This window comes from Rhinoderma darwinii, chromosome 2 (assembly GCF_050947455.1).
Source record: "Rhinoderma darwinii isolate aRhiDar2 chromosome 2, aRhiDar2.hap1, whole genome shotgun sequence".
NCBI classification, from domain to species: Eukaryota; Metazoa; Chordata; class Amphibia; order Anura; family Rhinodermatidae; genus Rhinoderma; species Rhinoderma darwinii.
Genome location: NC_134688.1, coordinates 186515561 through 186532379, shown reverse-complemented (window position 1 = coordinate 186532379; position 16819 = coordinate 186515561). Strand labels below are relative to the sequence as shown.

Here is a 16819-nt window from a genome sequence, read left to right as displayed (position 1 = left end):
CGGTCGTACTTGCGACTGGGCCCCTAAGCATGGGGGGCCCGCAGGGCCACCGTTGCCACACAGAATGCTAGTGCTAATTCTTTATGTGCCGTGACGCCGGCACTTCCTGGTTATGGGCAGGGCTCCTTTAGACTCTCTTAGTGTACCATGTGACATGAGGGGTGTTCCAGCCACTGTGGAAGAGCCGGTGCGGAAAAGCATGGAGGACTCCATGTGAGCTGCAGAATGGGCCCATAATGTATGTGCGTTGTATTGTACGGTCTGTTTGCGGTGGAGAGAGGAGAGGGGGGCTTTAAATTACAGGCCCCCCTCTCAAACTGCACGATACAATACATTACAAACTGTGGTCCTCAGGACGCAGATACAGTTGAAATTAATGTTGGAGCAAGGATCTGATGGCTCCTTCCTCCAGAATTCACTGCGCTGTGAGCCATTAGTGGCTCGGCGCAGACAGGCGCGATTTAATGACGTCATCACGCCTGTCTGTGCCGAGTCACTCATAACACAGGGCAAAGGAGGAGAAGAATCTCCTCCACATGTCGTGGGAACGGGGATAGGTAAGTAATCTTATTATTTTTTTATTATTCACATATAGGGGCATTATACTGTTATACTGTATAAGGGGGCACTAAACAGTAGAGGAGAAAAAACAACACAAAGCGCACATAGAGCATCAAATTATAAAATAGAAAAGCCACAGATAGGTGATCAGTTCTGCTGACCTGGTTGGTTGTGCTAGGAGCACAACATCCTTGAAAGCGTGTTTTAAAATATTGCTGCAGCCTGGGTTCCGATTCGGATCCAAAGGGTCCAGTGGTAAATGGTAATTTGAGAAGTTTGAGGAAAAAATGGATATTCCCTGGCGCTGCTAACTGGTAAAACCCTTCTTGAGTAATGAGGATTTAAAACAAGCAAATGTAATATCAGATATTGTTTTAATCACTACGCGTTTCAAGGCCGGACCGGCCTCTTCATCAGGTAAAATGCAAATGCTATACATTCCCCTTGCAAAGGTGGAATATATAGCCAAGACAAAGTGGTAAAAAAATGTGTGAAAAAGTGCTAAGTCACATGGATGAGTCATGCAGGTGGCATGTACGTGTTAATAAAATTATAAAATTATTATATAGGCAGAGTTGATGACCTGTAACTAAGGTCTCTTCGTTTTTCACTACCGACTCCACTGAGCTTCCACAGTCCCAGCAAGCGTCAGGTTACCTTAGTTACAAAATGGAACTACTTTTCGTTATAGTAGCTCTCTTTATAGAGCACTCACAAACTCTCCAAAACTCCACCATAGCCTCCAACTCCCGAGCTACAGACCACTACCATTTCCAGTGGCACGATCAAGCAGACTGCAGCACGCCAGTTTCTTCATTTTATATACATGTATGATTTTAAAAAAATGTGCTACAATATGCCAGTTTTCAACTCTGCCTATATAATAATTTTATAATTTGATTAACACGTACATGCCACTGTGATCGGTGAAATAAGTGTGTCCCCTACCTTTCTTATCTATACTGCAGTCTTTTTAGGTTTGTCTTTACTTTGACAGTATGTGTTATCAGACTTCATAGACCTTTTCAAACCGAGTAACCTTTAACCCGCCAAACACATTTGCATGTCTTATCCATGACTCATCCAAACACCTCTGAATGACTCATCCATGACTCATCCAAACACCTCTGAATGACTCATCCATGACTCATCCAAACACCTCTGAATGACTCATCCATGACTCATCCAAACACCTCTGAATGACTCATCCATGACTCATCCAAACACCTTTGAATGACTCATCCATGACTCATCCAAACACCTCTACATGACTCATCCATGACTCATCCAAATACCTTTGCATGACTCATCCATGTGACTTAGCACTTTTTCACACTATTTTTTACCACTTTGTCTTGGCTATATATTCCACCTTTGCAAGGGGAATGTATAGCATTTGTATTTTACCTGATGAAGAGGCTGGTCCGGCCTTGAAACGCGCAGTAATTAAAACAATATCTGATATTACATTTGCTTGTTTTAAATCCTGATTACTCAAGAAGGGTTTTACCAATTAGCAGCGACAGGGAATATCAGTTTTTTCCTCAAACTTCTCAAATTACTGTATAAGGGGGGGCTGATATGGTGGCAGCTATGAGGGGCATTATACTGTATGGGGGGGCTGATATGGTGGCAGCTATGGGGGCATTACACTGTGGGTCGACAGGTATGGGGGCATTATACTGTATGGGGGGCTGACATGGGGGCATTATACTATGTGGGGGCAGCTAAGGGGGCATTATACTGTGTGGGGGGCAGCTATGAGGGGTATTATACTGTATGGGGGATGCTATAGTGGCATTATACTGTGTGGGGGCAGATATGAGGGGCATTATACTGTATGGGGCTGCTATGGGAGCATTATACTGTATGGGGCTGCTATGGGGGTATATTTTATGGGGGGGCATTATCCTGTATTGGGCTGCTGTGGGGGCATTATACTGTATGGGGCTGCTATGCGGGGTTTATATTGTGTGGGGCAGCTATGGGGGCATTATACTGTATGGGGCAATTATACTGCATGGGGGGCATTATACTGTGTGGGGGAAGCTGTGGGAGCATTATACTGTATGGGGGCAGCTACGGGGAGCATTATACTCTATGGGGGCAGCTATGAGGAGCATTATACGGTGTGGTGGCGGCCATGGGGGGCATTATACTGTCTGGGCATCCATGGGGGCTGTTGGGCAAGGTGGCTGGGCATAGGCGTGGGCAGGGTCTTGTGGTGTTGGGGTGGGGTGGGGTAGGGGGGCCCAAGCTGAATTCTTGCACCAGGACCCATGAGCCTTTAGCTGCACCCCTGCCCACCACAGCAACTTATCAAGTGTTTGATCGCTGGGGTCCCATCGCTGGTAACCCCACCGATCAAGAGAATGGGGGTCCCGAATCTCCTTATGAACGAAGCAGGAGGTTACACATGCGCCCTGCCGCTGAATTGATTCTCTATGAACTGCCGACGAAAGCTGAGAACTGTACTTGGCTATCTCCGGCAGTCCCACAGAGAATGAATGGAGCAGCAGGGCGCTTGCATGACCTGCCACTCCGTTTATAAGGGGATTCAGGACCCCCATTCTCTTGATCAGTGGGGGGTCCCAGAGGTAGGCCCCCACCGATCAAACACTTATCACCTATCCTATGGATAGGTGATAAATTGTTGTGGCGGAACAACACCTTTAAGCTAAGGTACTCAGATCTTCCCCCACAGTCCAAAAACATACCAATAGGTTAATTTGCTTTCAATGAAATTGGCCCTAATGTGTGCCTCAGATCGGGAATTTAAATTAGTCGCCCCAATGGGGGCAGAGACTGATGTGAATGGTAATAATCTGTGTACAACTCTGCAGAATGTGTTGGCGCTATATAAGTTTAATGAAAGCCAAGTACACTAAAACTTAGGCCCCATTCACACTTACGTATTTTGTTCAGTATTTTGCATCAATATTTGTAAGCCAAAACCAGAAGTAGAACATAAGGGAAGAAGTATAGTAGAAAGACCGTGTTTTGAACCTACTCCTTGCTTTGGCTTACAAATACTGCTGCAAAATACTGACCTTAATATGCAAATGTGAATAAGGTCTTACAATACTCACCTAATGCTCTGTTGAGTAAACAGATTTAAAGACTTTATTTATTTATTAAATTTTTTACAGCAACATCAGGGATTACCTGCATGCCGTATCTTCGATCTCTGGAGAAGCCGTGATGGACTTAAACTTGACCTATGCAGCATTGATGATGATGAAGATCTGAGTTCATGTGCAGACTGCAACCTTGAGAGAGATATATTGTATTGCTTCTGGAATGTCCTGCAATTTACAATAAAATAATGTAATGTTCACACCTAATCTATTCTATCACTTTGCCTTGTGTTTCTTACTCTCTATACAGTATTTGTTTGTTTAAATATGTTATTTCTGTTACAGTGACATAATGATGTCCTATAAGATTTAATGTCGAAAACATCCCAGGATAGGTACAGGGAAATGTGATACTCGTGCTTTGTTGTGAAAAGACTCTTATCTAAATGATTAAAAAGCATACCTTCCAACTCTCATGTATCAGAGATTCCGCTCCAGGAGTAGCCCCTGACATCACTGTCCATATATGGATAGTAATGGCAGGGGCTTCTCCAGGAGCGGAATTCCCAGCCAGAGCGTCGTAAATGCTCTGGCAGAGGACCGCTACAGGAGGAGCCACTGACGTCACTGTCCATATATGGACAGGGACGTCAGGGGTTCCCTCTAGGTGTGGAATCCCTGGCCAGAGCATCGCCAACACTCTGGCAGGGGATTCTGCTCCAGGAGTAGCCCCTGATACCACTGTCCAGTGACGTCAGGGGTTCCCTCTAGGAGCAGAATCCCCGGCCACAGCGTTGGCAACTCTTTGGCAGACGATTCCGCTCCAGGAGTAGCCCCTGACGCCACTGTCCATATATGGATAGTGACGTCAGGGTTTCCCTCTAGGAGCGAAATCCCCGGCCAGAGCATCGGAAACGCTCTGACAGGGCATTCCACTCCTGGAGGAATCACTGACATCACTGTCCATATATGTACAGTGATGTCAAGGGCAAGTCCTCGGCAAGTGGAGGAGCTCCCTCTGCTCTGTACTAATACTGAAACAGGGAGCTGACGGTTCCGCCCGGAATCCGGGACTGTCCTGCTAAATACGTTGCAGTCTAGTCAATTAAAGTACTGCTACCTTTGCGGAAGATCAGGGTCTCCATTATGGTACCAGTCTAACATCAAACATTCTGTATGAAGTTTTTTTATCTTCTCCAGCGTGGATTTTCCTTCTTTAATCTCACTTAAAAGTAACTGTATATCTTCACTCTGTGAATCAAAAAATCTTGTTAGATAACAAGAATATATTAATGCCCTTTTATACAAGTTACCATCAATGAAAAAACTGAAAGCGTGCAAAGTAATGTATGGTAAGAAATTATTGTTCTCAGAAAGCTACATTATTTTGGTATTTTGTGTGAGTCATTGATTCATGATACAGTTAGTAAGATGTACAATAAATGGTGACTCTTTGAGGCCAGATGTTAATAGATCTGCTTACAAGGTTTTGGCCTGCAGAGCCAATAAAGTTATTGAAAAGATTGCTTTGTTTTTTTATATAAATAATTTTTTAATAAATTTCATATTAAAGGGGTTCAAATCTGACATGATGTTGAATTCAAGTTCTTTGTTAGAAAAAATTCCTGAAAAGTTTTAATGTTGGTTACTGGGCGCTCACAATAGGCTGACATATTCTGATATGTGGAGATCACTTTTTAGCCTGTACTGCATACACTGGGGGCAGGGTCAACAGTCATCTCATTATCATAAGAGGGTAGGATTACAATGAAGGTATCACCTTTATAAATCTGAGGGCACATAACACAGAATCCCACTAATGATAAAAGGTGACTGGAACAGATCATTGCCCCTCTCTCCTCAACCTGTCTGCACAGTGAACTCTGCACATGACACAGAGCATGCCCACAACACTCATGAACAAAAGTCATTATCTGACTAAGTTTTCTGTCCAGCAAGATAGCCCCATGTAAAGAATACAGAATACAAAAATAACAAACAAAAGTAAAAACTGATTCGAATAAAAGAGTATATTTTAGCGTACATTTTCAATTAGTAATAAAAATAAGGTTATGCATTCATTTTAAAGCATTCGACTGTTCACTAATCTGCTTATTGATATTGACTACTGATAAATGACCACATATGCAGAAGCATCAATATCTTTATAGAAAGGCATAATATACTGTACATAAGAGACAAACCTAAAATCTCAGTATAGGACAACAGTCAGTTCTTTTTTTGTTAACCAGCTTCAGCCACAAAACACATTTTAATGATTGTATACAATCCACACATAATAAAGAAGCATCTCTAAATGATATATTATCAACAGAGAAATTGACATTTCTATATGTTTGTGGCAACTTACCACAAAAGGTTGCGGAGCGTCCGAATCCTTTAGGTAACTACTGTAAGTGTGAAAACGCCCACCTGTCTTGCTGGAAAGCTCATATAAAAAGCTGTTTGCCTCGGTGTCATCACAGTTGAATGAAATTGTGTGTATAGGTATTTGATTTAGGATATTAACCTGATCAAGAATTGCATCAGTAGGCTGTAAAAGATCAAACATTTGTTATTCCTTTTTAACAATTCTATCCATGCCATTGCTAGAGTGCCTAAATTTCCGATAATTAAAAACGCAAGATTTATATTCTGCTCTGAACTTTCCATTTCACATTTAGGCTATGTTCACACAGGGTGGATACTGTGCATAAAAGTACACAGCGTATCCTCCCTGGGCGCCACAGGGAATTCCGACCGAAAAAAAACGCACCAAATTGTGGTGCAGTTTTTCGGCCGAAATGTTCACTGTAGAAAAATGCGCATAAAAAATAAAGTTGCATACTTATGTAGCCAAGGCGACGAGTCCTTCTGCCGTCCTGCAGGCCAGCCTCCTGGAATGACATTTGAAATGCACCCATTCACTTCATTGGGCGACTAGGTGCGCAAAAACGCACCAATATAGAACATGTAGTGAGTTTTACGCAACGGACACTCGCTGCGTGAAAACTCTCGCATGCCTGATTGGTCTTATTGAAATGAATGGGTCCGTGTGCTGTGAGTTATTTCAACGCACAGCATACGGACGAGTATTACTCTCATCTGAATGAGCCCTAAAGAGTCAGCGTGTGCCTAGTGAACTTTGGCTGAGCATCTCTATCTATTCAACTCTGCCTCTGACATCACATCCTTGCCTTAGTAACAAGGTTCTTTTGGTTCCTGTGTTTTTGTGAAGGTGTTCCATTCATTTACTTCTTAGTTTTCTGCTTTTTGTCCTGCTACCATGGAATTCCAATCTGCTCCCAAGTCAGCTATTGCTAATGGACACTGCTCCAGGGAAGTGACCTGAGGATACCTACCAGGAAAGTCCACACCTCGTGAGGGGGGGTTTCAAAGTGAAGAAATTATATTCTGCTGCCTGTCCACTGGCCTGTCCTTGACATATAGCTTGGTCTGCTTGTATCTAATATTTATAAGATTACATTTAGCTGTTTTGTTAGTACCTGATCGGGTCTTCCATCAGTAAGTAGGTAAACTGCCCGCGTATTACCGTCAGTGAATGCAACCTGAAGAGCCTTCAAGGTATTTGTTGAACTGCCAACCTTCGAATGAAAAAATTAACAAGCAAATCAGCACCACATTTCTTCCTGTCTTATTACACTGGATATATCGTCCACTGGACAGAAAATAATGTTAACCTGATTTTATTTTGTGGAATTTATTAGTTTATTTTGCAATATAAACAATTTTGCAACAATTTTTTATTGCTCTGATGCAAGAATAAGAACATTTGCAAAGTCTTAATTAAAAATATCCTAAGACTTTGTGTATACAGCTCCAATGCAGACATATTTGTCTCCGTGGATACAGACTACATTCAATAACCGTGTGGTCTCAAACTACAGTTTTTTCAATCTTCCAATTATTTTGCTAAACTAATATCTGCAAGAAGAGGAAGTAGAGTAGCAAAGGGTTTGAATCTGGAGGGCACTTCCTGTCAGAACAAATGGTGCCAATAGAAGATAGTTTTTTGGTTGTTTTTTTAAACATTATGTTTTCATTGAAGACATTTTTAATAAAAGGAATAACACAGTGTGACATAAAGAAAGCATAAAGTAATCAAGTATAATAAATCCAGGCATTATATCTCTTCTGACAAAGCTGCAAAACAGTTGAGCGAATACAAATTAAAGAGGTTCAAATAATAAGTGTAAAAATAGATGAAGGTGTATAACTAAAAGGACAATTCAATAATAGAAAGGATCAAGTGGTATAGATAAAAACAAAAAAAATGAATGTTCTGTGTCCGTGGCGGATATCATACCAAATTATACCAATAATTATAAATTATTATTATTATTAATTAAAGGGTACACAGTTTTCCTTCCACACCAATACTTTACCTAGTAACAATAATGACATGTAATATTAGAGTTTGGTAAGTGGCTGAGTATTTATTATTGTCAATGGAGTAGGGCCAGGGTAGGGTTGGATAATATATGGAAGCCACTAATGTTTGAGAGAAAGTGAATAATTTCACAGTAGAGTTCAGTGAAGGAGAACTAATATTTTGGGCTGTTTTTTTTAGGCCTTATTCCCACAGTCTGGATTTGCAGCAGATTTTGCATGAATTTAAGCCAAAACCAGAATTGGAACCAAGAGAGCCAACCCATAAGGCCCTCAATTATATATTTTTCTGTTTAGGATCCATTCTTGGTTTTAGCTTAAAAAATACATGCAAAATCTGCAGCAAATCTGCACTGTGTGAACAAGGCCTTAAAGTTTGGGCTGGGCCTCTTGGATCTGGTAAAAGGATATATCATATATAAAAGGGTTAAAAAACAACAACACATGAACCTGCTGGTAATAGAAGAATAGGTAACGTTCAAATGTATATCTAGGGTCTGTGTGTGATATACAGTACAATTAAATGATTCAACATCATAAGACTTGACACAGTACACTGGTAATATATTTAGAGCTTTTTGTTTTTCTGGTTGTATGCAGGTCATGTATCTATTAGTCTCTAAATATCTGTAAATGAGCAAAGTATTTGCAGCAAAATATGTCCACCGGATCATCTTCCAACATGCGTGATCCTTTGTTCTGCTGGGAAATAAGACACTGCTAGAGGTGTTTGGCAGTGACTGGTCTCCCTCATTCTGGTCTTTGTCTAAGGTGAGGTTCGGGGATATAGTTGTCAACTGCACAGTGACGATGCATTCAATGAATATTCATGTGCAGCCATTCACATCTGTAGTGAAAGCTCCGGTAGGAGCCTCCTTCACAGATTCCATCGTTTTTGTCGGAGAAAATAAAGCAGCATGCTGCACTATTTTGTCTGGCAAAATTACAGACACCATGACAGAAACCATTAAAGTTCGGTTCCGTTGAGTGCGGTTGGTGTTCGTTATGCGATTCCAGTATTTTTTTTGTTCTGCTCCTATGACAAGCAGTCACAGTGCAGTATGTTAATTTTGAGCTGAAATGCCATGTGTATTGGGTGAATGAAGGTGTATTATGTTACCTGAAGCTCCTTAATCCAGCACCAGGCTTCTTTCATGTTTTCTTCATTAACCTCTGCCAACTTTGGTTTCCATGCCTCTACTTTAGAATCGAACTTTATGAAATTGAACATCTTCTTGTGTTTTAGCTGCTCCTGTAGAAATCAATGTTACTATAATCGTCAAAAACTGTTTACTGAACAAAACTCTATTGCCATGTTATATTTTTAGAGACATATTTCACTAGCTGGCTGAAAATCAAAGATGGATTAATTCTAAACTAGGGTTACACGATGCATCAAAATATTGATACTATTTCAATGCTGTGCACCCGCAAATGGCTCAATACCATGAATTCATGTATTTTGATACTAAGCTGTACAGCCGCACAGTTTAGTATTGTAATACATGAATTTAGTCACTAGCAAACTGCGGCCGGCACCACACTGATGAGTGGCGGTGCCTGCCCTGAAGACAGAACATGGCGCCCCCATGTTCTCTGTCTTCAGTGGCTGCCACTCATTAGTGTGGCATTGGGCCGCATTGCATCATGGAGCAGGGCAATGACTGTAATACACAGCTACAGCCTCGATCTAACGGCGGAGATCAGAGAAACTGCTGATCTCCGCCGTTATCCCTTGAATCAAAACTTATTGCGACATTCAAAGGGAAAATGAGAAAGGGGGACCCCCTTTAATCATGTCACAGGAAATCCCAGTGAACTCTTCTATAGTGCTTTGGTATACTTAGTGTAAAACCGACAGACAGTTTATTAGGACATGCCTCTACGGCCTAATATATATCAATTCATAGTAGTCCTGGGGGCTTTTCTTAAGCCCCCGGCTGCCATGGTAACCCATCAGCAACCCGTGATCGCATTCAAGAGCCGTTCATGGGTCACAGAGGGAGTCCCCTCCCTCTGTAAACCACTTAGATGCCGCGGTCGCTATTGTACTGTGGTATCCTTTCCATCTATGCATATCTGTGTGTGGGCTTTTTTTAAATATATATGCTTGTGGTTTGTGATGTATTCCATATGTATTTTGTCAAAAACAGGAACAGCTATCTGAAGATTTTTTTTGGGGAAAGTTTATTCGTCTGCTGAGTCTAAACCTGTTTTTAGATAAATCAGAATAGGTAATAAGAAAAATAATAAGAATAATGAAATTTACTAAAAATGTTTGTTTAGCAGAAAAATAATTTACCTGTAAAAGCTGTAATATTTTCTCTTTGACTAAAAACAGCTTGTCCTTCATCGAATGTGAAGTATCAATGAGAATATACACTTGATCTTCAAGGATACTACCAAACAGCTCTCTACTCCCATTCTTAAGCCATTTGACCCTAAAAATCATGTTAAACAACATATGCTTACAAAACAGAAAAATGAAAAAAAAAAAAATCATGTGGTTGTAAACTGCAATTTAACAATGTTCATTCTTACATTATCTTTGCACGCCTATGGTAAGTACTGTAGCTTGACATTTATAATGGTAGAAGATTAGTCATTTGTAAAAATAAGGCACATAAAGCAACTACTCCTAAATCATCATCCTCATGTTTACAAGAGATTCCGAATGTCACCTTCTATCCATTTTGTCTATCGCAGTCTTCATTTTCTCCTCATACCACCGGCATTTCTCCTTACTGATATGCACATGTGCCACAGAGCCATCTTTCCAAAGCACATGGGCAAAACGGTCACAGTATTTAGCGTTTATCAATTTCATATTGTTTTCCTGTAGGTTACAGAGACAAAAGTAAAAAGTATTGTAAGACATTGTGATATTGAGATTAAGAAACGGAGTGTACTCATACTTAGCAATAGTGGTGTAGTGCAACACCATGCCAATAACATACCACAGAAAATGCAAATATATATATAAATATATACACACACGTGTTATTCTACTTTGAAATGCTGCTCTTTTCTACATTATATATATATGTGTATATATATATATATATATATATATATATAGTCTTTTCAGACTTTCTTGCCACAATTACCTAACAAAATGTTCCTAGAATTACTTCTATAGGAAATTACATTTTTACATGTAAGGGTATGTTCACATGGCATATGTTCAAACTAAAACATATGAGGCTGATTTCAAGAGAAAACAGACCTTAAATACAGGCTTTTTTTGAGTAGATCTTAAAAGTGTTTTTAACTTTTTGCAAGCGTTTTTGAAGCGTATTTTAAAGCGTTTTTAAAGAGTGTTTTGAAGCGTATATTGAGGCGTATCTCGGAAAAGTTTTTTTGTTTTGTCAGTGGAAAATCAGCTTGTAAAACATTTCAAGAAGTAACGTATTTTGGAGCGTAATATGAGTGTTTTACCCTCCGAAATTCATCTGAAAATTAGCCGTGTGAAAATGCCCTAAAACGATGATCAAGTTTTTTATATGCAGTTTTCCTTATTGAAGTCAATGTGGAAAAACTGCCACAAAAACATTAAAAAAAAATCGGCAGTGATACACATTTTCAATTACAGACTTAAAAATCCCATTCACAAATATGTAACAACTGGTGACTGCAAAAAAAATAGAGCAGTGGCAAAAATGTAGCAAATACAACATGTGACAACAATACATCAAAACTAACTACACAACGTTAAACATGAAATCAATAGTAAACAGGGTCTTAGCTTTTCTGTATGTATTTTCTGTACTACCAGATGCTTAATAGATTGTTAAATTATTAATTCTGGCACAGAACATATTAGAATTCTTTATGACCAAAGTATAGTTCAGGTAGTTATCTCATATTACCAGTAATATACGGTAGGTATAGGGCAGCAGGCGTCTCACTGGTTAGCAGCACTGGGGTCCTGAATTTTTAACTAACCAGGGCAACAGCTACCCCGAGTAGGTATGTATGTTCCACGATGTGTACTCCCACACCCCCGAAACACAGATAGCTTTTTTTTTTACTTGTCTTCCATAGATTGTGAGCCACAAGCATATATATTACAATATGTGTACAGTACTGCAGAATAGGTTGGTGCTATACAAACAATAGTTATTTCACTGTTTTTTATGATATTTTATTTGTGCTCCCACAAAATATTAGAGATTGCAATTCACTGAAGTGACTAATGAGTAAAACTTTATAATTTTTATTGAATAACTCGCTAAAAACAGGGGTACAATCACCCTTGTGAAATGAGCCCACCATGTGTGTTAAAAAATTATTAAATACACTGCATTTTCTGATTCATTTGCGAACCCTTCTATGAATGAGTACATTTGAATATATGGGCTCAAACAGCGTTTAACCATTGGTGTTTCAGCGAATGGGACCCTGCACAGCACCGGAGCCTGCAGTTACCGCTCCTCTGTACCCCAGTACTGGGGTTACCCAAATATAACGCTGTCACCTACGCAAAAAACCCTCTCTCATTTGACCCTACACGTTTCTATATATAACATTTCATCAGGGGTCTGTTCTCTTGTCAAACCGGCTACTGTGCCAGTAATATAAATTTGTAACAGATATTCTGTTACACACACGGAGGCGTGCTCGTATTGATATCAGCGGCACGCTTCCCTAAGGAATCTGAGTTTATATAATTAATACTCCTCCCCTAGGGCTGAGGCTAAGCCCCATTACTGACCAATCAAATTAGTGAGCGTTTAACCATTGGTGCTTCAGCGAATGGGACCCTGCACAGCACCGGAGCCTGCAGTTAAAGCTCCTATGTACCCCAGTACTGGGGTTACCCAAATATAACGCTGTCACCTACGCTAAAACCCCTCTCCCATCTGACCTTACGATCTGGAAAGCATTGAAGTGCTAGAGGGGTTACTCGAGGAATCGAATAGAACCCCAGGACAAGGTCCCTTTACTAGCTTAAAAACTAAAAGTAGGAAATTGCCGCCAGTTGGAGACTTTACAAATGTTGATTTATTTGTTGAGTTGGTGGGAGATGAGCTAAAAGCATTGGATTAGGATATGAGTGGAATTCAAAATAATCTGTCCCGGTTTGAACGTGAAGCTCTGACTACCCTGGAATAGAGACAAAATATAGTGTTAAAAGCATCTGACAAGGGTGGGAACATTGTAGTTATGAATAGGGAGGATTATAAAAGATGTGTGAAGACATACTACTCAATCCAGAGTGCTATACAATCCTCACAGAGAACCCCACCGCCCTATTTAAGAAGGAGCTTTTAGGTATCCTTCGAGATGCAAAAAGTAGAGCACTGATTAGTGCTAGCGAGTTCAACTTCTTATTTCCACAATTTCCTACTATGGCATGTTTTTATAGTCTACCAAAAATCCATAAGGGGTACCCTCCTCTACGTGGTAGGCCTATTGTATCAGGTATAAACAATCTAACCCAAAATGTGAGCACATATATAGATGTAGTATTGCGTCCCTTTGTGTTGAGTTTGACATCTTATATCCGTGATACCATGGATGTATTGAAACAAATTGATGGTATAACGCTGGAACGGGGTGCAATTCTGGCAAGCCTCGACGTAGAGGCGTTGTATTCCTCTATACCACATGAGCTTGGCTGCCAAGCAGTGGAGTACTTCCTTAAATCACGAGGTACCCAAAATATGGCCCAAAATCAACTTGTGTTGCAATCACTACATTTTGTATTGGAAAAAAATATGTTTATTTTTGAGGATCTAATTTTTCATCAGCAACGAGGCACAGCAATGTCTCACTCTCCCACATATGCTAATTTGTACCTCGGCTGGTGGGAGGAAACTGTAGTTTTTGGAGATAAATTTTCCAATTGGACCTCATCTATAGGTCTCCGGATAAGATATATTGATGACGTGCTGTTACTCTGGAATTCCACAGTTGAAGATTTTAATGCCTTTGTGGCCCCTCTAAACGAGAATGATTTAGGACTCATGATTGACTAGTGATATCAGCGATCATTCACTATCTTTCCTAGATCTTAAGATTCCCAAAACAAAGGAAGGTACGATTCGAACCAAAGTGTACCGTAAAGAGACAGCTACAAATAGCTTTTTACAATGGGACAGTTGTCACCCTTATCCCCTCAAACGAGGTATCCCCAGGGGCCAGTTCATGAGGGTACGCCGAAATTGCAGCTCTTTAGATGATTTTGAGCTACAGTCACAGGATCTTGCTACTAGATTGAAGAAGAGGGGTTTTCCCGAAGAGGTAATAAAAAAGGCATATGAGGCAGCAAGAGATTCAAATAGAACAAGTCTCTTAGTTCCAAGAAAAAGAAAAGATGAAAATATCACAAGACTCATAGGCACTTTTGACTCCAAACAATCAGAAATTATGGAAATACTAAAAAGATACTGGCGTATTCTCAGTGCAGATATGGACTTGGCGGATCAGATCACTCATCAGCCAACGGTCACGTTCCGTAGGGGTAAGAATATCAGTGAAAGAGTGATGCATAGTTGCTTTGATCCTATACCGCAAAAAGGAACATGGCTATATAGAAAGATTCCAGGTACATACAAATGTGGCAGTTGTAGAGCTTGCAACTTTATCCAGAATGGGAGGAAATTCAAAAGTGTCACCACTGATATCGAGTATGATATACAAGATTTTGTGAACTGTAAAAAACAGGGGTGGTGTACCTCATTACATGCCCATGCCCACTGAATTATGTGGGTAAAACTATTCAGCAATTTAGTCGCCGAATTAGAGAGCATGTAGGGGATGTGACAAATGTTAGAGATGCTCCCATATCTAAGCACATACATGAAAAACAGCATGGAAGAGCAGAATGTTTACGATTCCAGGCGATTTAATTGGTCCGCCCTCCGAAACGGGGAGGAACAGGGACAATCTAATACTGAGAAAAGAGGCCCAGTGGATCTATAGACTGGCATGTATACAGCCAGAGGGTTTAAATGAGCAGACAAATTATAGCTGCTTTATCTAAACATCTATTCATCTACAGTCATCTATTAATCTTTAATTCTCAAAACTGGTATAGCTGTCCTATATCATGGACAAGATGTACTATTGTACAAAGCACTTTTATTTACCTACTAATCCATATCTCATAGTGTGTGACCAGAGGGTATGTTAGACTAGGGGTTGCCAAATTGCAGTGTTGAGCTGGACAGCAATCTTTATTCTCACGTCAATAATTTACTCCGCCCCCTAGACGCTAAGGTTAGAGGCGTTAATGAGATGCACTTTGCTTCCTCTCTCTGCGCATGCACGTTCAGTTATGGCGATGGTGATGAATTCCCGGGTATGTCAAATGACGCGCCGGGTGTCACATGAATATACGTCACAGATGACGTAGGCGAATTTGATTGGTCAGTAATGGGGCTTAGCCTCAGCCCTAGGGAAGGAGTATTAATTATATAAACTCAGAGTCCTTAGGGAAGCGTGCCGCTGATATCAATGCGAGCACGCTTCCGTGTGTGTAACAGAATATCTGTTACAAATCTATATTACTGGCGCAGTAGAGAGTTTGACAAGAGAACAGACCCCTGATGAAATGTTATATATAGAAACGCGTAGGGTCAGATGAGAGAGGGGTTTTAGCGTAGGTGACAGCGTTATATTTGGGTAACCCCAGTACTGGGGTACAGAGGAGCGGTAACTGCAGGCTCCGGTGCTGTGCAGGGTCCCATTCGCTGAAACACCAATGGTTAAACCCTGTTTGATCCCATATATTCAAATGTACTCTTTCATACGAGGGTTCGCAAATGAATCAGAAAATGCAGTGTATTTAATATTTTTTTTTAACAAACACGGTGGGCTCATTTCACAAGGGTGATTGTACCCCTGTTTTTAGCGTGTTATACAAACAATAGGAAAATAATACAAGTCCAAAAAGACAAGGTTATTCGACTGTGAATTTGATAACAGTTTGGTATAAAAGTAGGCTTAGGCTTTCCACACATTCATGTGGCATGTTAAAGAGGCTCTGTCACCAGATTTTGCAACCCCTATCTGCTATTGCAGCAGATAGGCGCTGCAATGTAGATTACAGTAACGTTTTTATTTTTAAAAAACGAGCATTTTTGGCCAAGTTATGACCATTTTTGTAGTTATGCAAATGAGACTTGCAAAAGTCCAAGTGGGTGTGTTTAAAAGTAAAAGTCCAAGTGGGCGTGTATTAGGTGCGTACATCGGGGCGTTTTTAATACTTTTACTAGCTGGGCGCTCTGATGAGAAGTATCATCCACTTCTCATCAGAACGCCCAGCTTCTGGCAGTGCAGACACAGCGTGTTCTCGAGAGATCACGCTGTGACGTCACTCACAGGTACTGCATCGTGTCAGACGAGCGAGGACACCGGCACCAGAGGCTTCAGTTGATTCTGCAGCAGCATCGGCGTTAGCAGGTAAGTCGATGTAGCTACTTACCTGCAAACGCTGATGCTGCTGCAGAATCAACTGTAGCCTCTGGTGCCGATGTGTCCTCGCTCGTCTGACACGATGCAGGACCTGTGAGTGACGTCACAGCGTGATCTCTCGAGAACACGCTGTGTGTCTGCACTGCCAGAAGCTGGGCGTTCTGAAGAGAAGTGGGTGATACTTCTCATCAGAGCGCCCAGCTAGTAAAAGTATTAAAAACGCCCCGATGTACGCACCTAATACACGCCCACTTGGACTTTTACTTTTAAACACACCCACTTGGACTTTTGCAAGCCTCATTTGCATAACTACAAAAATGGTCATAACTTGGCCAAAAATGCTCGTTTTT

The 16819-nt window shown here is 40.8% G+C and overlaps 1 protein-coding gene across 3 annotated transcripts in view; it reads right to left on the bottom strand.

Annotated features, from left to right (window-relative positions):
- VWA3B (von Willebrand factor A domain containing 3B) overlaps positions 1-16819 on the bottom strand; it is a 164688-nt gene that overhangs the window by 110871 nt on the left and 36998 nt on the right. For all 3 annotated transcript variants that reach the window (XM_075852598.1, XM_075852599.1, XM_075852601.1), the window contains exons 10-16: positions 10730-10884; positions 10351-10489; positions 9169-9300; positions 7145-7243; positions 6010-6192; positions 4759-4889; positions 3727-3866 (exon numbers count right to left, since the gene is read on the bottom strand). In XM_075852598.1, the coding sequence (XP_075708713.1) occupies positions 3727-3866; positions 4759-4889; positions 6010-6192; positions 7145-7243; positions 9169-9300; positions 10351-10489; positions 10730-10884 (979 nt within the window). The remainder of the gene's footprint in view (positions 1-3726; positions 3867-4758; positions 4890-6009; positions 6193-7144; positions 7244-9168; positions 9301-10350; positions 10490-10729; positions 10885-16819) is intronic.